The 20,116-nt window shown below is 67.2% G+C and overlaps 1 protein-coding gene across 1 annotated transcript; it reads left to right on the top strand.

Moving 5' to 3' along the window:
- Window positions 1-4,245: 4,245 nt before the first annotated feature.
- On the top strand, window positions 4,246-18,326 carry ARHGEF16 (Rho guanine nucleotide exchange factor 16). The gene is made up of 15 exons (XM_036256428.1): window positions 4,246-4,291; window positions 5,097-5,692; window positions 7,349-7,394; window positions 8,448-8,608; window positions 10,018-10,074; window positions 10,582-10,742; window positions 13,546-13,698; window positions 13,824-13,953; window positions 14,672-14,746; window positions 14,959-15,051; window positions 15,372-15,523; window positions 15,975-16,160; window positions 16,970-17,043; window positions 17,524-17,625; window positions 18,034-18,326. The coding sequence occupies exons 2-15, from the start codon at window positions 5,114-5,116 to the stop codon at window positions 18,171-18,173; spliced, it is 2,109 nt and encodes a 702-aa protein (XP_036112321.1). The 5' UTR covers window positions 4,246-4,291; window positions 5,097-5,113; the 3' UTR covers window positions 18,174-18,326.
- The last annotated feature ends 1,790 nt before the right edge of the window (window positions 18,327-20,116 follow it).

The following is a 20,116-nucleotide window of genomic DNA, read 5'->3' as shown; positions in this document are numbered from 1 at the left end:
AGGTGGGGGCGTCCGCCTGGGGCGGAGGCAGGAACCTGGGGGCGCCCTTGCGCCCCTTCGCTCTCCCCGAAAGCCCCCTGGGTCTGCGGAACTCCGCCTCCTCTCCCTGGGGTGCCCGCCGCCGGGCTGCGGGAGGAGGCGGAGCCCGGGCCCCAGGGGTGCCGCCCCTGCCCCCCTTGAGTCCCAGGGGAACCCTCCCGCCCTAGTCGAACCCCGGAGCGGGCTGATATCAGAGCGAGTCTTAGGGAGGGAGCCCCAGGGGGCACCGAAGGACCCTCCCTGCAGCTCGGGGGAATCTGTTGCCCAAACTCGCTTTGGCCCCAGGAGTTGGCGGCCCCTGGAGTGAAGACCCCCGCTCTGGGGGACCCAGCGCAGGGAGGGGTCCTATCCGCCTGGATAAGAAAGGGGGGGCCGCAGCTCTGAAACCTGTCTTGGCTGCCCGGCCTCCGTTTCTTAAAGGATCTTTTTGAGATTTGGGTGGACCTCAGCCCAGCACCTGGCTGGGGGTGGGGCGTGATGACTGAGGGCAGGTGCGGCGACCTGGGCATTGACCTCGGGCCCAGCAGGCCTGAATCTCTCCCGCCCTGGAGGTGACCGGCCTGAATCCACCTAGAGCGGGGCCCAGCCAATGCCCCGCCGGTCATGGCACCTGTGGGCCCAGCTGGGGGGCCCTGCACGCCTGGCTGCCCGGACACCCCGGTGGCCTAGAGCTAAGTGGAGACCCGGGTTCAGATCCTGCCTCCCTGTGAACAAAGGCCAGTAAGTCAAGCCCTCTGGGCCTCGGTTTCCCCACTTGTGACATGGGAGCTGCAGGGCCAGAGAGCATTGGAGCACCTGCTGGTCACCTGTCCAGGCTCCTTGCCGGCATCGGGCTCCGATTTCCTGCCTGGGGCTGCTTTGGGGGAACACAGTGTGTCCCGGCCGAGCCCGAGCCAGGAGCCAGGTTTATGGGATGTCTGGGTGCAGACACGGGAGCCAGGAGCAGGCACAGGTGGGCCTGGGGGTGTGGGCACTGCAGTGGCCAGGACGGCAGTGTTGTCTGTGACCATGGCTGGTCCCTGCAGGTGTCACAGGTACCTTGTTGCCCCTCCCTGCCCCTCCCTGCTGCCAGGCTGTGTCCGAGGCTGGGCGTGGCCAGGTGGTCTCCCCAGACCCCACCATGAAGAGTGACTCTGGTCAGCTAAGCTCCGGTCTGTCTGCCTCAGCTCCATGGACATTTGTCCCCAGCGTGTCCTTGGCGGGGCGTCTTGTGCTTCATGGGTTACAAAGCCAAATCCTGCCCCTTAACTCTGTGTGACACCACGTCCTGAGCTCGGCCAGGCAGAACCCCGAACACAAGGCCATCACTGCGGGTTGGGTTTGTCCGAGCACAGACCTGGGCCGGCAGACGGTGCAGGGGAGGCGGAGACCCACCAGGCCTAGGGGTCGGGGCAGAGGGGACGGGGTGTCCCAGGGTGGAGGTCGCAGGGTGCCCTGATCCAAGGGGCTGCAGGTCCCAACCTGGGTGTGACTGGATCCGGAGGCTGTGGGAGCAGCCGCGATCAGGGCCCAGACCCAGGCATACTGTGCTTCTCAAGGGAGGGGGGGGGGCCTGCGGGGGTCCTGGGAAGCCCGTCTGTCAGGGACGGGGAGTCAGAGCACCTGGCTGGGCGGCAAGGGGCCCACCGGGCCAGGGAGGGGGCAGCGCAGCTTAGGACTGACCAGGCTGAGTAGGGCCCCGAGGCTGAGGGGAGGCTATCCAGAGACCTCGCCAGCTCCACCCGCTGCCCCCAGACCCCATCCTCCTCCTCAGCCCCTCGTGTCCCTCCCCCTCCCCGAATGTGTGCCGTGGGCATGCAGCGGCTGGTGGTGGCAGAGGGAAAATGAATGCCCTAAGCAGAAGCAGCAGGAAGTCACCCAAAGGTCACCCAAAACTGGGCACAGCTGACCTCAGCCTCTGTGAGGCAGCTCTGGGGGGTCTCTGCTGACCTGAAGCCAAGTGCCCACTTGGGCGAGCTCTCTGCACCGGCAGCAGGGCCTCCCAGGGGGGGCGCCGGCCCCAGGCAAGGCCCGGAACGCAGCAGGTGCCCGTGACACCCCGCGTTCGCTTGTTGGTTGGGGCATTGAGCTAGGCTGGGGACGTGAGCAGGAAATCGTCCGTTCCCGAAGGGCCCACAGACTTGGTGGGCAAACAGCTTGCAGCCCTCGCGGCCGTGGCCTCTCTGGAGGAGCTTCCCGGGGCTGCCTCTGCGGGGGACAGACCCACCCCGTGACCCGTGGGTGCGGCAGGGCGGCTGGGCTCTCTCAGCAGCTGTTGCCCGGACAGCGTGGCTGGCACTGGCCCCGAGGGCAGCTGAGGGGTCTGTGCTCTCGGACCCTGTGCTGTGCTGGCTCCCAGGCACCAGGGCAGGGCCAGCATCCAGGCAGGACACCGAGGGGCGGGCTCTAGGTCCCACCCGCCAAGGAGGGGTTGCCAGTGGGGACACCGCAAGGGCAGAGGGGTCCCAAAGAGCCTGCCAGGCTGAAGCATGTGCTCACATGTGTGTGCTCGCGTGTGTGCATGTGCACCGGGCACGTGGGCCTCCCACCAGCCCCACGCCTGTCTCCTAAGCAGCGGCCAGCGGGACATCCCCCGTGGTGGTGGGGGAAGCCCGGTGCCCGCGAGCAGGGCTGACGGAAGCTGAGCGGGGGGTCGGGCCGAGGACAGGAGTTGAGTCCCACGTTGACAGGACACACGTAGACACGGGGCGTCCACAGAGCAAGAACAGGTGCTGTGGAGGCCAGGCAGGAGGGGGGCTCTCTGCACCCAGGAGACGGCCGAGCACCTGGGGAGGCCCGGCAGGAGCGGACGGTGCCGGCTGCCCACGGAGGAAGACAGATGGAAAACGAAGGAATGTCTGACTTCGGACGTCACTTAGCTTCCAGCTCGCCAGGGGGCCTCCCGGAAACCGACGGGAGGAAAGGCAGGTGCAAGGGACTCCCCAGGAAACAGCCCCGGACGCCGGCTGGGCCGAGGCGGGCGTCGGAGGGGCTCCCTGGGATGTGGCCTGGAGTGAACCTGGATCCGTCCCGCGGAGCGTGTCCCCGGAGCCTCAGACCAGGAGCGCCCCCTCGGGCAGACTCCAAGGAGGCGGGTGGGATTCTCCGTTCTGGAAGCAAACCCCCAATGGGATCTTGAGCACCAGCAGCCCAGGGGAAGGAGAAGACATTCCGGTCAGAGATCTTCCTCCGGACGGACACTGCTTTGAAGGCCAAGAGGGCGGAGCGACAGAGGGAAGCAGCAGGGAGGACCCGGATGGCCAAGCTCAGCCCCAGGGCGGGAGGGACCTGGGAGAGGACAGGGCCTGGGGGGTGCCTGGGGCAGGTGCGCTGACCGTGCATGATGCAGACGCACAGGCAGAGATGCGGGGGGCTTGGGGGGGTCACCAGGAGGGTCGCTGCTGGTGAACAAGAGGGCGTTATTCACAGGGAGGTGTGGGGTCAGCGAGGTCCGCACAAACCTCGGGATCACTGTGGGTGCTGGGGCCCCGGCCCCACGGCCAGAGAGGGGGCGACGGTTGCAGTAAGGTCTCCACAGAGCAGCTGTGCCTGAGTTAGAAATTATGGGACACTCGAGCCCTGGCCAGTTTGGCTCAGCGGTTAGAGCGTCGGCCTGCAGTCCGGAGAGACCCGGGTCCGGTTCCACTAAGGGCACGGACCTCGGTGGCAGTTTGTCCCCGGCCCTGGTTGGGTCGTGTGGGTGGCAACCACTCGATGTGTCCCTTTCACGTGGATGTTTCTCTCTCTCCCCCCTCCTCCCTCCCACTCTGTCTGGACAAAAAATGGAAAAATGTCCTCAGGTGAGGATAAAAAAAAAAAGAAATTAGGGGACACTCGAGAGCCCATAGTGGAGGCCTGTGGGGACAGCCCAGCAGGAGGGGACACCTGTCTTTGCTGCTGTTGCCTGACCTGCGCTCGGGTAGCCCTGGGGCAGCTAAGCCGTGGAGACCAGAGGCCGCAGCTCGAGCCTGGAGCTCCCGCAGGCCCCGGGTCCCGGGTCCCGGGTCCCGGGTCCCCACAGCAGGTGCCCAGGCCCGGGGGTGGGGCCGCCTGCTGGGCACCGAGGTCACACCCTGCAGCGCTGGCCCGACTGGTTCCATCCGGGCACTTCCTCTCGAGCAGACTTTGCCCTCCTGGAGGAGCCCGGCCAGCTCAGGAGGCGGGAAGTCAGCCCTGGGCGGGAGGAAGCAGAGCAGGCGGACGGGGCGCCGGGGGGCGCTCGGGGGCAAGACCACGGTGCCTGCTCCTCGTCGTGTGAACACGTCACGGTCAGGTGAGGGCTCACGCTCCAGAGGCCTCCAGCTGCTCACACGGGTGCATTTTGTTTCAGGGGCAGGCTGACAGGTCAAAGTCTGAACCCCGCTTTTCGGCCAGGCCTGGGTAAAGGGCAGAAAAGCGAGCATGGGGCGGGGACCTGGGATGGCGCTCATGCACCCGCCCGGGGAGGGCTGGTGTGGCGGCCGCCGCCCCCGCCCGCCGACTGGGAATGTCCCCAGGAATGCGTGGGTGGCCCTCCCGGCGCGGGGAGGCACGGCCCTGCCTGCTTCCTGGGTGGTTTCGCCGAGAACCTGAGAGCTGAGCGGGAGCCAGGCTGCCGGGTGCCCACACCGGGGCTGACCCGTGGGTGAGACCGGCCCGCGCGGCCTGTTCTGCCAGCCTCCCCTCTGTGAGGGTTCCTGCTCCCAGGCTGGGGACCCCCAGGGCAGCCCCCAGACCAGCACGGGGAGGGGGTGCGTGAGGTGGGCCGATGCTGGTGGGCCCATGGCTGGTTCCATCGCAGGACCCCGACACGGCCCACACTACACCCCCAGCTCAGGGCTTTGTCCTCCGTGTGCAGACCAGAGGTGGCCTCGCTGGACCAGCCCGACGGCAGGCTGCTCCCACCTGGGCCCTGGAGTTCAGAAAACCAGCCTCCTGCGCTCTGCCCGGGGCCCAAAGGGCCGAGCCCGCGCCCTCCCTGCACCCCCCCCCTCCCGCACACCCCGGCCGCTGCGCTCTGACCTCCCGGGCAGCCCAGAGCCTGTGGCCACGTGCCGGGCGGCTCTGCTCCGGGCCTCACCTCGACCCTGTCCCCCCAGGACTGCGGCCGCCCAACATGTCCCACCGGCACTCGGACAGCTCGCTGGAGGACAAGCTGCTGGAAAGCCGCTTCCACTCCGAGCTGCGGCTGGATGCCCAGGGGAACCCCGAGTCCGGGCTCCCCTTGGTCCGGGGGCCCCTGCAGGGCAGGAGCAATGCCGTCTTCCAGCATGACACCCCGGAACCCCAGCCTTCGCCCCCCGAGGACAGGGGGCCGCGGACTGTCATCCTGAGCACGCAGAGCCCCGTGGCCCTCAAGAAGGGCACCGAGCAGCTGATCCCCCGGAGCCTGGCCGTGTCCAGCAAGACCAAGACCCCGGCCCGCCACCAGAGCTTCGGGGCAGCCGTGCTCACCAAGGAGGCCGCCCGGCGGGACCCCCGGCTCCTCGCGGCCCCCAGCTTCTCCCTGGACGACATGGACGTGGGCCCGGGGGGGACGCTGACGCGGAACCTGAGAAGCCAGTCTTACCGAGCGGCCATGAAGGGCCTGGGGGTGCAGGGTGGCGAGGTGGCCCCCGTTCATCTCAGCCCCAAGCTCCACGCTCTGGCCGAGGAGTCCACCCAGCCTCCAGCTCGGAATGCGGCCAAAAATAAGGTAGGGGCCTGTGTGCCTGGACAGGGTCGGAGAGCGGGGGGCGGCGGGGCCCCGAGTGGGGGGCAGGGGCCCGGAGCGGGGTTGGGGGGCCTGACCGGCACATCCCGTCCTGCCGCTGCCATTCAGCGAGCACCTGCCGTGTGCAGGCCCCTGACAGTTTATTCCGTAGACTGGACCAGGCTGAGTGTCCCCATGTCACAGACGAGGCAGCTGAGGCCCAGAGAGGGCCGGGGTTTTACGCAGCAGCCCGCACTGGGAGTCTCGTTCTCAGGCACAGCGGGCGCAGTCTGGGGGGCCCAGCCCCGGAGCCAGCTCCTTCAAGGACGGTTTCAGGGGTGACTTCGCCGCAGTCGTTGGCCTGGGCTCACTGCCCCAGAGGCTCCTGTTGGGACTCGGGCGGGCACACAGCTCGGGACGCCCCCCAGCTCTGGAGCACCTGACAGAGTGTGACCTCTGGAGAGAACAGAACAGGCACAGGGCTGGCACCGCACCCGGGGCGCTCTGAGCCCAGGTTGCCATCCCCATGCTTCTCTGCGTGGGGCTCCTGCCCAGACTCACGGGAAAGCTAGCGCTCGGGTGCAGGTGGGCACGGCAGGGGGCCGTACCACCGCCCTGGGTTTGAGGATGCCCCAGGCCTGGGAGGTGGGCACTGCCCACTACCATGCCTACCTGAGATGCCAGACCCCAGACACTGCCTCGGGCCCTCAGCGCCCCACCCAGGACGGGCCAGACCTGCGGGGTCGAATCATTCATTCTGTTGATTCATGTGCTCAGTGAGCATGTCCCTGGTGCTCAGTGCTGGGTACGGAGGTGATCCCAGTGGTCAGGCCCCAGGAGGGCGCCCGGGATGCTCAGGGACCTGGGGGCACCCAGGAGGGGCTCCCCAAGTCCCAGGACCTGGGGGCCCAGAAGGAGAGGGTTAACATGGAGGTGTGGACAGAGGGCGGGTGCTAGGCGGAGGAGGGGTGAGGGCACTGGAGAGACACCAGACGGGGGGCGGGGCAGCAGGCCAGGGGCAGCGGGCAGCACCCACGTTCCAGACCAGGAAGGAGAACTTTCAGGCCCCAGCTCGTCGGGAGAAGCCAGCTCCCACTTTCCTGGAACAGGGCGGCCGTGGGGTCAGGAAGAATGGGGTATCCCAGCCAAGGCACAGGCTCCGAGCAGGCAGCTCCGCAGCCCTGGCACAGCTGCTGGGCTCCAGGCCCGTGTGGGGCTGGATACTCACCCTGTTGTTCTTCCTGCCATCTTGGGCCACCCTTCTGTGGGGTCCTGTGTGGAGTCCCCGCTCCCACCGCAGTCCGCTCCTGGCCCTCTCCCAACCCCACCTGTCCTGCCTTGGGCGTCCCCGAGTGAGAACACCCTACTTTCCTGAGAATCTCCTCTTAAGTAGTTCAGGCCTGCCTCCTCCTCCAGGCAGCCCTCCCGGATCTGCCCAGCCTTCAGTCACCTGCCCTGACTGCTCTGGAGGCTTGCCCTGGCCTCCACCTGGTGGCCCCGTGTTCCTCGGGAGCCAGCATTTATCGAGTGCCATCTGTGTTGGGCGTGGTGTCGCACATGGAGCTGGGAGGTCTCCGAGTCCCCGGGTGAAGGAATTGTCTAGACGGTGACCCGCCCTCCTCCCTGCTGACCACTGGGGTTTGTGTCTCGTTTGCACAGAAGATACTGAGCCGGAAACGCGCACACAAGGGCTCCTTCAAGGACGGTGAGTGGACCTCGGCAGTGGCCGTGGGCTGGGCGGACCCTGGGGGAGGCTGGTCTCCCGGGGCTGCCCTGGGGGGAGGGGCACAGAGACCCTGCTGGAGGGGATCCCTGCAGGGACCAGAAGTCCTGGTGGCCATCTGAGCAGGTAGCTCTGACGGCTCTAGAGAAGCCTGGGCACTTACGGGGCTCCCTCCACACTGTCGCAGGGGCGGGAGACAGACAGAGCCCCTGCTCACCCCAGGAAAGATGATCAAGCACCCGTGTGTGCGTGGGCCCCTGGGGGTCGTGCTGGGGCCAAGGCCCCACGGTGCGGCCTGTCTGTCCGTCTGCCCATCCACGGGGAGCCTGGCAGGGGTGGGGCTCAGGAGGGCCCAGGAGGGAGAAGTCAGCCTGCGGAGGAGTGGGGTGCCAACAGGACCCCACTGGGAAGGGCTGGGGTGCCTGCCCAGGCAGGATGGAGTACCCAGGAGGCCTGAGGATGGGGCCATCAAGGCCTGGGGAGGGCTGGGGCCTCGATGCCCGTCCTGAGCTTCTGAGGACACAGGGCTCCAGCCAGGATGGGCCCCCCTCCGTGCCAGCCCGGACCTCTGGTTGGCTGGGCTAGGATGCAGGTGTCAGGACCCAGAGCCCTGCCCCAGGACTCGGAGGAAGGGGGAGGGGGAGGCATGGAGGGGTTGCTGCAGGCTGAGGTGCCCGAGGGGAGAGGGCAGGCCAGCCTGTCCCAGGGGGCCTGCAGCGTGGGAGCAGGAAACAGCCCTGGTCTGAGGGTTCCTGGCCCAGCCTGGGGACCGCCCCCCCCCCCCCAGTGTGCTCAGGGCCCCTGTGTGCCCCTGTGCGCTCCGATTTGTCAGTTCAGCCTGGTCCGAAGGTGCCACATTCTGCACCGGGACGTGGTGCCACCCTGTCCTGGGCTGGCCAGCCGGCCGGCGGGGAGCCAGCCCTGGAGCACTGATGTCCTCAGGGGCTTCTCGGGAGGACTCGGCCCGTGGGTTCTGGGGGGGTCGGGCCCACTCCGAGCCTCCAGGCACACGGGTGGTGCACCCCCTCTCCCCAGACCCCCGGTTCTATCAGGAGATCCGGGAGCGGGGCCTGAACACCAGCCAGGAGTCTGACGACGACTTGCTGGACGAGCCCGAGGGAACACGGAAGGTGGACACCCCCATCGTGGTCAAGAACTACCGGGCCCCCCAGGTCACCTGGAGCCAGCTCCCGGAGGTAGGGCCCAGCTGGTGGGGTGAGGCCCTTCCCCCAGCCCATGGTGGTCAGCCCAGGGCAGCTGTCCCGGGCTCCCCCAGATGCCCAGCCTGCAGCCGAGATCTGCCTCCTGGTGCCCTCAGAGCTGCCCTGCCCTGCGCGGCACCTTGGTGGTGTGGGGCGAGGGAGGGGCGCATGCCCCTGTGCACATGCAGCGGGCACCCCACGTGAGCCCCGTGCTGTCTGCTTCCTGCTCAGACTGCCCTGCAGAAAGGTGTGGGCACCGAGGACCCCTTCCCAGCGCCCTGTCCAGGACAGTACTGGGGACCTTCTGGGGAGGCGGGAGGGAGTGGGGCTGGAGCCAGGCCTCGGCTTCCACAGCGCCCGACCCCACATCGGGATGGGGGGCCTCGACGGCCAGCCAGGGGTGAGGCTCCGGGCTCGGAGCAAATGCAGGGAGGCAGCTTCACTACCCCAGGAGGGCACATCCCAAGGGGCAGACCCCTGACTCCATCCCCGGAGCAGAGCGCAGGGATGGAGCTGGGCTGCAGGCGGTGGGCACGGTGGGCGGGCACTGGGCGTGTCCTCTCTGGCCCTGACTGTCTGCCTGCCAGGGAGAGCCTGGTGGGGGTGAGGGCCGGTGGGGGTGAGGGCCGGTGGATGGAAAGGGAAGTGCATTCCCACTGCCCGGTCCCAGCTGCGTTCCGGGAGCCGGGTGTGCGTGACCTGGGTTGGGGGAGGTCAGGACGTGTCACCCTCAACCCACTGCCAGAGCTTCCGACCCCAGGCCCCGAGCTGGGGTCCCGGCCCAGCCTGGGCTAGAGGATGAGGCATGGGGGTTAGCACTGCCCAGCCCAGTGGGAGGGGACGAGAATGCGGTGGCCCTGCGCCCTATAGAGGGGTGCCCCAGGCAGGGGGACAGCCCGGCCTGTCCTGGCAGGCTCTGCAGGGACACCGCAGGCCTGCGTGCTGACAGCCACACCACCCAGGGCAGCCTGAGGCCACGGCCCAGACGGTGTGGGGAGCTGGGGCGGGGCCCCGTGCTGGAACAGTGTCACCCCAGCCTCCTGGGCAAGGCGCTGACTCACCTGGCCCAGGTGTGCCTGAGCCCCGGCCCTGCCCCCAGCACCCCTCAGCTTTCCCAGGTGGCCCTGTCCACCCCCTCCCTGTTCTGGTGCCTTCGGGTCTTCCGCTCTGAGCCCCCATCCCCAGGGCTCCTGCGGGGGCGGGGGGCTACCCAGGGGGGAGAGGAGAGACCTGGGTGACAGGATCGAGCAGGGACAGGCCAGCTCAGCGGTCCCCCTGCTCTGAGCCACAAGAATGGCGGTGGCTCCCCTGGGCCAGCCTGGCCCCCGCCCCCTCCAGGCCTCTGTGCCCGGCAGGGAGGACTCCAGGACACGTGACCCCTGACTCCCAGGCCGTGCCCGCAGGTGGTGGAGTCGGGCATCCTGGACACACTGCCCGCCGAGGAGCGCAAAAGGCAGGAGGTACGCGGCCGGGCGGGTGCAGCCCTGTGTTCCAGCCTCCTGCAGGGGGGGCGGCGGCCATGGTGGTGGTGCCCGCCCGCCTGCCCACCCATTGGCACCTCTGGGGCCAGACACCAGGGTGATAGCGATGCCTTGGCAGGGTGGGGCCAGGGTAGCTGCCGTTACCCCCTTCCCAGATGGGGGTGAGTGTCCTTGATTACAGCTCATAGTGGGCTGAGCCAGGGTGCGAACCCAGGGGTCAGGCTCACGTCCCCAGGACCGGGCTCACGTCCCCAGGGCCGGGCTCACGTCCCCAGGACCGGGCGCATGTCCCCAGGGCTGGGCTCTCACCCTTCCCAGGGCTCGTCCAGCGGGCTCGAACTGCAGGCTGTCCCCTCACCCAGCCTGGTGTATCCCCACGGCCTGAGCATTTGGCACAGACGCGCCTTGTGCCAGGCCCTCCTGCAGCGGGCAGCTCGCCCAACCGCGCTCGGGGCTCCCTGCCGACACCACTCCCCTCTCGCCCAGGCCATTTTCGAGATCCTCACGTCCGAGTTCTCCTACCAGCACAGCCTGGGCATCCTGGTGGCCGAGTTCCTGCAGTCCCGGGAGCTGCGGGCCACTATGACCCAGACGGAGCACCACCACCTCTTCTCCAACATCCTGGACGTGCAGAGCGCCAGTCAGAAGTGAGCCCACACCCACCCTCTGCGTGCCCAAGAGGCTGCCTCGCCCGCTGGCCTGTGACGGTGGCGGCAGGCCCTGTGAGGGGGACAGCCAGGCTCGAGGGACCCTTGGTCTGGGCCTGGGCATGGGAGGTTTGGAGCAGTGGTTTGCTGGGAGGGAGTGTGAGACCCTCCTGAGCCCTCAGCCTCCAGGAGTGGCCGCAGGGACAGCTGAGCACCAGGGCTGTGGGTGTCCTGGTACCTGCACACTGTCCCCTGACATTCAAGATGTGGAACACCTCCCAAGGGACGTGGCCCTGCCCAGTGACAGGCACGTTCCCACCAGGACACTCAGGCCCAGAGGGCTAAATGGCAAAGCGTGAGGTACCCACGGGGCAGAACCGGTGGGCGGTGGCCTCTGGTTGCACCTGGATCACATTCCTCCCAGAGGTGTCTGGTGCCAGGCCCGGGCTCTGGTTGCAGGGCGGGAGGTGGAGGAGGGGCTGGATGTGCAGCTGCAAGCCTGTGCAGGACCGTGTGTGTACATGTGTGCACACAGGTGGGCAGTTGTGTGAGTACATGTGTATGCCCGCGTGGGGCAGCAGTTGTGTTAGTGTACATGTGCACATGTATGTGTACATGTGTGCACACAAGTGTGGCAGTTGTGTGTGTGCTTGCGTGTGCCCATGGGGGCAGCAGGTGTGTGTTGGTGTGCATGGCACACGTGTGTGTACATCTGTGCACACAAGTGGGGCAGTTGTATGTGTGTGCCTGTGGGGGCAGCAGGTGTGTGTTGGTGTGCATTGCACACATGTGTGTACGTGTGGAGCAGTTGTGTGAGTGCACGTGCACCCGTGTGGGGCAGCAGGTGTGTGTTGGTGTGCATTGCACACGTGTGTATACATGTGTGCACACAAGTGGGTCAGTTGTATGTGTGTGCCCGTGGGGGCAGCAGGTGTGTGTTGGTGTGTGTTGCACACGTGTGTGTACGTGTGTGCACGAGGGGCAGTTGTGTGAGTGCACACGTGCCCGTGGGGCAGCAGGTGTGTGGCTCCCATGGAGGCCGCAGTCCGGGGGCACGAGGCCTTTCGCAGCAGCCCACCCCCAGGAACCGGCCACTTCGGGTCCCTGGCTCAGGGCCATCTCAGCCCTTCCAGTCCCTCCTCAGGAGCCCTCGCCACACCCACAGGAGGCGCTGGCCAGCACGCCGGCCTGTGCATGTGTGTGGCCCCGTGTCTGAGCAGCCAGGGCCTCCCACCCCTCCTGGGGTTGGGGGGTCCCCATGTTTCCTGAACACTGTGCGTTTGCCCGGGCGGCCCACCAGCTGGGGCTGTCAGATCTCCCACTTAAAGGAACCGCGGTCCCCTGCGGGTAGATGGCCAGGCAGCCTGAGGGACCTCTGCCCACTCCCAGGCTGAGGCCTCATCCCCCCTCCTGCCTCCGCACTGGCCTCGCCAGGATAACCAGAGCGAGGGCCGGGGGGCCCACAGGTTGGTGGGGGGCCCATTTTCCTCCCAGGTGGGGCCCTGGCCACAAGTCCTGGGTGGGACTGATGACAGGCCCCTCAGGGACCTCAGAAATGGGGACCTGGGACCCACCCCCACCTCACTGTCACAGTTCTGACTCCCCTCCCCCCTGGAGGTGTGTGGTGAGGGCTGGCGGCCCTCAGCTGGTCACTCTCTGATCGGGGTGTGGGCCACCTGAGGTTCCCATGTGGGGCGGGTCTGTGCTGTGCCCCTGCCCTCTGCCCTCTGCCCTCTGGAGGTCAGCCAGCTCTCATCTCCAGATAGTGCAGCCCAGGGGCCAGCTCCGCAGGACACTGAGAGAGACGCGGGCAAGGGTGTAGCCACAAGCCCAGGCCCTGGCGAGGGACTTCTCGGACAGGGCTCTTGGGGTGGGAGGACCTCCCAGCTGCCTTGGCCAGGATGCAGCCTGGGTTGCAGCACTTGCCGGCTGTGGGACGTCCCGGGGCCTGTGCACCTCAGGACCCGATACAGGTCCAGCTGTGGGAGCGGAACCCTGGGCAGCGTCAGCCGCAGGTCAGCTCATGTCATCCCCATCTCCCTGGCCAAGGCCCGGGACGCTGAGCCTCGGAAGGGGACCCAGCGGGACCTGGGGTTCTGGCGGTCACTTCCAAGGCGTCTGCCCAGAGGCCCCACGCTGAGCAGGGCGGAGGGTGCTGGGCTCAAGGCAGATCCTGGCGCCTCTAACCCTAGTGCCAAGGAGTCAAGTCAGAACGACAAGGTCTGACCTACCGTCTGCATCTGTGATGCCCAGCACAGCCGAGCGGCTGTGGATTTGGCTGTGGGTCTGTGCCGTTATTTCAGATGGAAGGAGCTGGTCTGTCCTGGGCTTTTCCTGCGAGGGCTGCGGCTCACCGGAGTGCTGGCCCCACTCCGGGCCACCTGCGCGCCGTGTGCTGCCCCTGGGAGCTGAGCTGGGTGTGTGTGCATGTGTGTCTGTGTGCCCGTGTGTGTGCATCTGTGTGCATGCATGTGTATGTGTATGTGTGCATGCATGTGTTTGTGTCTCTCTGCGTCTGTGTGTGCATGAGTGTGTATGTGTGTGTGTCTGTGTGTGCATGCATGTGTATGTGTGCATGCATGTGTATGTGTATGTGTGCATGCATGTGTTTGTGTCTCTCTGCGTCTGTGTGTGCATGAGTGTGTATGTGTGTGTGTCTGTGTGTGCATGCATGTGTATGTGTCTGTGTGTGTACGTGTGTGTGTACATGTGTGTGCACGTGCATGTGTACATGCATGTGTGTGCGTGTGCACCCTCTCACGTGTGACCACGGCACTCAGGCTGCCGTCCTCACCTGCCGCAGGTTCTTTGAGGACCTGGAGCGGCGGCACAAGGCGCAGGTGTGCGTGGAGGACATCAGTGACATCCTGGAGGAGCACGCTGAGAGGCACTTCCACCCCTACGTGGCCTACTGCTCCAACGAGGTGTACCAGCAGCGTGCCCTGCAGAAGCTGACGTGAGTGGGGCCGCGCGGGCCCGGGCGGTCGTCGGCACCTTGGCCGGTGTGCCTCCTGCTCGCGGCCGGCTTGGGCAGCCCGCCTGGCTTCTGCAGCCCGCCCACCCCGCCCTGTTCCCTCGCAGCAGCAGCAACGCCGCCTTCCGAGATGTCCTCCGGGAGATCGAGAAGCGGCCGGCGTGCGGCGGCCTCCCCATGATCTCCTTCCTGATTCTGCCCATGCAGAGGGTGACCCGGCTGCCCCTCCTGACCGACGTGAGCACCCGGCCGGGACCCCCAGCTGCCCGGGCGCCCCGCGACCCCCTCCTCACCTTTGCCTGTCATGTGATAGTCACGGAGATAAGACAGTAACCCCAGGGTGACGTGGTCCCAGCATCACTGCCGTCACCCGTAGAACTCTCTGCCAGGACCGGCCCCGCGGTTGTGGATTATCCATCATCCGCTTGATGGTTGCGTGGGTGCGTCTTAGCCCGCGTCACCCAGGCCCTGCTGAGCATCGGCCCTGGGCCATGGCCGCCTCCTACACAGCACCCCTCGGCCAGTTGTCCCAGACGTGGAGAGGGGAGCTCAGGGGGCGGGGCTTGTGTCTCCGAGATGCTGGCTCACGGGGCAGAGGGGCGTGTGAGGGTGACACGCACACACACACGCGTGGCAGGAGCCTGGCTGAGCTCCTGGAGGCATGTGGTCCTGTGTGAGGTGGGTCAGCTGTTCAAGCCAGAGGGGACCTCCCCTGGCTGGATAGATGGTGGAGAGTGGAAGGGGCGGGGTCCTGGGTGCTCCCTTGAGGTCCCACCAAGCAGCCTGGCCTGGCAGTGCCCTTTGTCCCCAGTGGGGCCTGGCTGGAGCCCTCAACCTCCCTGTAGGCCCCACCTGGGTCTAGTGCTAGTGAAGGCGCCCCTGCCCCAGGTAGGCCACCAGGCCTGGGGGACAGCAGGGCACTGGTGCCGTCTCATGTCTGATGTCTTCTCCGCAGACGCTCTGCCTCAAGACCCAGGGCCACCCCGAGAGGTACAAGGCTGCCAGCCGCGCGCTGAAGGCCATCAGCAAGGTGAGACGGGACCCGGCCCCCCACCAGAACCCGGCAGGGTTTTCACGTGGTCCATCCCGACCTCCCCGTGGCACCCGTGGGGACACTGAGGCCCAGCGGGAGTGGAGCTGGCGCCGCCGGTGCGCGCGTGGCGGGGCGGACGAGCACAGCCGCGGGGCAGGCGCCTCCCGGGGCAGGTGGGCCGCAGTCCAGCCCGTCCGTCCGCCCTGCAGCTGGTGAAGCAGTGCAACGAGGGGGCCCACAAGATGGAGCGCACGGAGCAGCTGTACACGCTGCACACGCAGCTGGACTTCAGCAAGGTCAAGGTGGGCAGCCCAGACCCCCGCGGTGCCCCCCACGCCCACGGCCTGTCCGAGGCTCAGACCCCACCCCGCGTGGACACCTCCCCTGGTCCTGGCCCAGGCGGGTGAGGCCTGGCCTGTTGCTGGACGGGAGGCGGGCCCAGGCCTGGCTCAGAGCTGCCCCCCCAGCACCTGCTGGCCAGCTGAACGGCCCTTTGTCTGAGGCTGGGATGCATCGCCTCTGTGGGGCCTGGGGACCGCCGGTCACCCCGTTCTCAGAGGAGGGATTGCTGCCCGTGCCGGCCCCCGCCTGGGACCTGAGTGTCTGTCTGTCCGTCCCCCAGTCCCTCCCGCTGATCTCTGCCTCCCGCTGGCTGCTGAAGCGCGGGGAGCTCTTTGTGGCGGAAGAGCCCGGGCTTTTCCGGAAGCTCGCCAGCCGGCCCACCTGGCACCTGTTCCTGTTCAACGACGTCCTGGTGGTCACCAGGAAGAAGAGGTGGGCCTGCCGTGCGCCCGGCGCGTGGCCCTGCTCGTGGAGCGGCAGCAGCCGCGGCCGCGGGCGGGGGCGGGCTGGAGGACAGCCGGGTGTGGGGGCCAGCCTGAGCCTCCGCGCCTCGGGGTTGGGGGCACACCGCAGGACCCGCCCAGCCTCTCCTGCCCACCAGGACACACACGCAGCTCCCAGGGGTGCTCGGCACCACCCCACCCCCACCCCACGTGACCAGGGCGGCGTGTCTGGCTGTGCGGCTCTGCTTTCCCTGCAGACCCGGGCCTGCCCCCGGCCGCCAGGACCCGCAAGCCCGTGGCCTCTGTTGTCCGGCTGGGGGATAGAGAGCCGCTTCTGGCTGCCTGTCCCCAGGCACTGTGGGGACCCAGTGGACGGTGGGGGCGGGAGCCCGGCCGGCCACAGACCCTCTGCCACGGCGACCCGCCTCCTGTCTCCGCAGTGAGGACAGCTTTGTGGTCCAGGACTATGCCCAGGTGGACCACATCCAGGTGCAGAAGGTGGAGGCCACGGAGCCCTCTCTGCCGGGGGGCAACCGCAGCTCGTCCGTGCCACACCCCTTCCAGGTGACCCTGCTGCACAACAGCGAGGGCCGTGAGGAGAGCTTCCTGCTGTCCTCCGACTCCGCGTAAGTCCAAGCGGGCTCCCGGGAGGACGGGATTCCTGTCGCCGGCCTCCCTGCCCACTGCTCCGTGCTGGGCACCGCACCAGTGCCGGGGACTCCGCGTCCTCACCAAGTTCACATTCCCGGGAGGGGCACACCAGCCACAAAAGGAGCAGCTGAGGCACCCCATGTGTCAGAGGGGTGAGGACTGCGAAGGGAACAGCAGAAAAAGGAGTGAGGGGTGGGGGCTGGGGAGGGCCCTCATCTCTAGGGCTGTGTGGGGAGCAGGTCTCTGACAGAGGCACAGCAGTGCAAAGGCCCTGGGGCAGCCGGGTTGAAACGGGAGGGGCTCAGTACATGGAAGGTGCCAGCACTAGAGCTCAGTGGCCGGTCTCTGAGCCCCCTGCACGGCCCCCGAGCCCCCTGCACGGCCCCCGAGCCCCCTGCACGGCCCCCTTCCGGGAGGGAAGCTGAGCCCCCAGTGTCAAACTACAGACACAGGAGGCAGCGCCACCACCCACTCGGACCCGGGGCAGGTGTGGCTGGGGCTCAGCGTACCTGCCACTCCTTCTCCCCCTCTGTGACTTCCCCCACCTTGGCCCCGCCCAGCGCAGTGGGCAGGGGAGGTCCTGCAGGGATGTTCCTGGCTCATGTCGGGTCTGAGCCTCCGTCACCGTGGCTGTTCCACCCCGAGGGCTGTGGGGCGACGCAGACACCACGGAGGCCGCCTGACCCCCACCTTCTCACTGTGCCACACCGGGGGTGGGGTGCTTGAAGCCAAAGTCACCGGACGGGGGGTCGGCCTGGGCCCTGCTCATGCCCTCTGTCCCCAGGAGTGACCGGGCCCGGTGGATCACGGCGCTGACGCACAGGGAGCAGCAGGGGCGCGGCCCCAGGAACAAGGGAGGTGAGGGCTCACGGAACGGGGCTCACGGCCCCCCTTCTGGCCCTGGTGGGGGAGGGTGCTGGCCAGGAAGGGAGGTACCGCCCATTCCCCTGCCATCCCACAGCCTGACCCCGGGGTGACCTGCCCAGGCGAGGGGCGCTGGCCACAGACTCGGCTGTCTCAGGGCCTCCCCTCCGCAGTGGGGAGACCGCGCTGCCCTCTGCCCGGTCGCTGGTGGGGACGGAGACCAGAGAGCTGGAGCGTGTGGCCCCCAGATCTGTTGCCCCCTCCAGCCCCGACCCCCAGGGAGCTGGGAGTGCTCTCTGCTGGGGCCGGGCGCTGGGCCCCGGAGCCGGCTTGCCGTCCGGCTGCCTCTGGAGGCCCAGTCAGAGGCAGGCTGCCATGTCCTGTGCTGGGACATCTGGGCGCAGGCCCCGCTGAAACCAGGCCCTGGGGGTCCCGAAAGGACAGCCCCGAGGCTGACCCCTGCCCCTGCCCCAGACCTGCCCCAGGTGGAGACCGTCAAGGCCTACTTCGCCAAGCAGGCGGACGAACTCTCACTGCAGCAGGCGGACGTGGTCCTGGTGCTGCAGCAGGAGGACGGTGAGCATTCGGGGGGCCGGCAGGGGGCCCCCCACGAGGGTCTGAAGCACACTGGCGCCCACCCCGTTACTGCTCATGCTCAGGCTGAGCCTTATTCCGGGGGCCCCTGCAGCACCTTCCTTCAAGGGTGTCCCTGAGTTGCAGGATCCAAAGCTCTGTGTCCTAAGAGGGAGGGGGTGGCTCTGCTGCACCTGGGGCGCCCACAGGTGCCGACAGGGGGAAGCGCAGCTGGTTGGAGCCCACGTGGCCTTGAGCAAGGCCCTTGGCGGGAGGCAGTGGAGGTCAGCGTCATGGGACGCCTGGCCCTGGCATCTTCTGGAGCAGCAGCTCAGAGGGCTGGGGGTGCTGAGGTCAGGCACCTCCCTGGTGCCCAGGACCCTGCCCTCACCCGCCTATGTCTGCGTTCAGGATGGTTCTATGGCGAGAGGCTGCGGGATGGAGAGACGGGTTGGTTTCCTGAGGACTTTGCCCGGTGCATCACCAACCGCGTGGCCGTGGAGGGCAACGTGCGCAGGATGGAGCGTCTGCGGGTGGAGACAGACGTGTAGCTCGTTCTGCTGGGACCTCGCCAGGCAGCTGCTGTGCCAGGCTTCAGGGGGCACAGTGGGCTTGTCCCAGGAGCCCGAACCATCCCGGACCTGCCCACGGACCCGTGGGCTGCAGCAGGGGCTCTGGACAAGCTTGGGGAGCCAGCCTGGGCCCTGGCCGGTCCCTGGGTCATACTGAAGGCAGCCAGTCGATGGCCTCCCTCTGGGACCTCGTGGCCTGGCCCTGCCCCAGCCCCGGACGGCCCTCCCTGCCCTGTGCCAAGAGTGTCGTGATGGAGGACGGCCCTGAGAACCGTGGGGTGACGTGTGGACAAGGGGGGCCTCCAGTGCCCGGGGCTGCCTTGCCTTCCGAGAGGAGGGCCACTGGAGGGAGGTGACAGCGCTGTGCTTGTGACTTTGTTTCCAGAGACATTAAAGTGCTTCTGTAACATCTGGAGTCCCACAGATCTGAGCCCAGGCCAAGGCCACGCCAGTCCCCAAGAAGTCACCACGGTGCCGTGAGCCAGGGGGACTGGCCCCTGCGTGTGGTCACTGTGCCGGGCCAGTCACTCGCCTGGGCGCCCGTTCATGGTCACTCCAGGCTCTTCCTTGACCCCTGCCTGTCTGTCCAGCTGGAGTCATGGGCAAGGCCAGTGGGTCTGGAGCTTGAGGACAGCAGGGCCCGCAGGCCCCCCGGGGGGACGTGCGGATGGAAGAGGCAGACCTCTGGGTCGAGGCAGGCTGTGGTTTCCCGGGGGGATTCTCACAGAGGCCCCTGCCAGCCCGTCCAGTGCCCCCGCTGTCCATGGTGCCCCTCAGCTGCAGTGCTGGCCTTGGACCGAGTGCCTGCCACACCCCACTGGGCGCCGGCTCCTGTATAAAAGCAGGGCTGCACTGAACCCCTCCTCCCAGAATGTGTGGTTGGGGACCCCGACTCTGCCCTTCTGCCTTGGGGTGGGCTGCAGGCCCAGGCACAGGACGAAAGGACTGGCCCAGGGGAGGGGCTGAGTGGGGGTTGGAGGGGTTCACCACCGGGAGTGTGGGGTCGTCTTCCCACTGACCTCCATGGTGCCCTGCACGGCTCAGCTGGACGGCAGAGGCCGAGGTCAGAGCCCAGGCAGGGCCGCCCTGAGCAAGCACTTCCTGGGATGGAGGGATGAGGGATGGGGCCGGGCCAGGGCTCAGGGAGAGGCATGGTCTGGGAGGTTGGGTCACCGGGGATCAGGCCCTTACTTTCTGGACAGGTGGAAATCCAGGGCCTTGATTTTCCCACCTGTGAGCTGGGTTTGCTCGCTGCTCTCCCTGGAGTTCTGTGGGGCAGGCTGGTGGCCAGTGTGCATGTGCATGTGTGTGTGTGCGCCCAGGTGCATGTGTATATGTGCAGGTATGTGTGGCATATTGTGTGTGCCCAGGTGCATGTGTTTGTGTGCAAGTGTATGTGCAGGTATCTGTGCCCAGGTGCACGTGTATGTGTGCAGGTGTATGTGCATGCCCAGGTGCATGTGTATGTGTGCAGGCATGTGTGCATGCCCAGGTGCATGTGTATGTGGCAGGTGTGTGTGCATGTGTATGTGTGCAGGCATGTATGTGCATGTGTGTTTGTGTGCATGCCCAGGTGCATGTGTATGTGTGCAGGCATGTATGTGCATGTGTGTGTGTGCATGCCCAGGTGCATGTGTATGTGGCAGATGTCTGTGCAGGTGCACATGTGTACATTGTACAGAAACCAATGGGTGGCAGCATGTATGAGCCCAGCTGCCCAGAGTCCACCTGCTTGTTCTCACAGCTGACCCCAAGTTCTCAGCAAGGGCACGCCTGCCCACTGCCCACCCTTTGCCTGGCATGGTTTCAGTTAATGGAGCAAAATGGGCCTGGAAAGCCCTCAAGGCCACACCTCAAATTTGCAACCTGGGGCAGGAACGAAACATCCAGTTCGAGTGGTTGAAGCCCCCTGCGCCTCATAA

Source organism: Molossus molossus, unplaced genomic scaffold (genome assembly GCF_014108415.1).
Source record: "Molossus molossus isolate mMolMol1 unplaced genomic scaffold, mMolMol1.p scaffold_m16_p_12, whole genome shotgun sequence".
Lineage (NCBI taxonomy): Eukaryota > Metazoa > Chordata > Mammalia > Chiroptera > Molossidae > Molossus > Molossus molossus.
The sequence above is the reverse complement of the archived record's forward strand: the minus strand, read 5'-3'. Positions and strand labels throughout refer to the sequence as shown.

Bases quoted from the DNA above. Each gene is read 5' to 3' on its own strand.
- ARHGEF16 (XM_036256428.1), top strand. From the start codon at position 5,114: ATGTCCCACCGGCACTCGGACAGCTCGCTGGAGGACAAGCTGCTGGAA. The intron at 10,075-10,581 runs GTACGCGGCCGG...CCTCTCGCCCAG, and splicing joins AGGAGCGCAAAAGGCAGGAG to GCCATTTTCGAGATCCTCAC. The intron at 13,954-14,671 runs GTGAGCACCCGG...TCTTCTCCGCAG, and splicing joins GGCTGCCCCTCCTGACCGAC to ACGCTCTGCCTCAAGACCCA.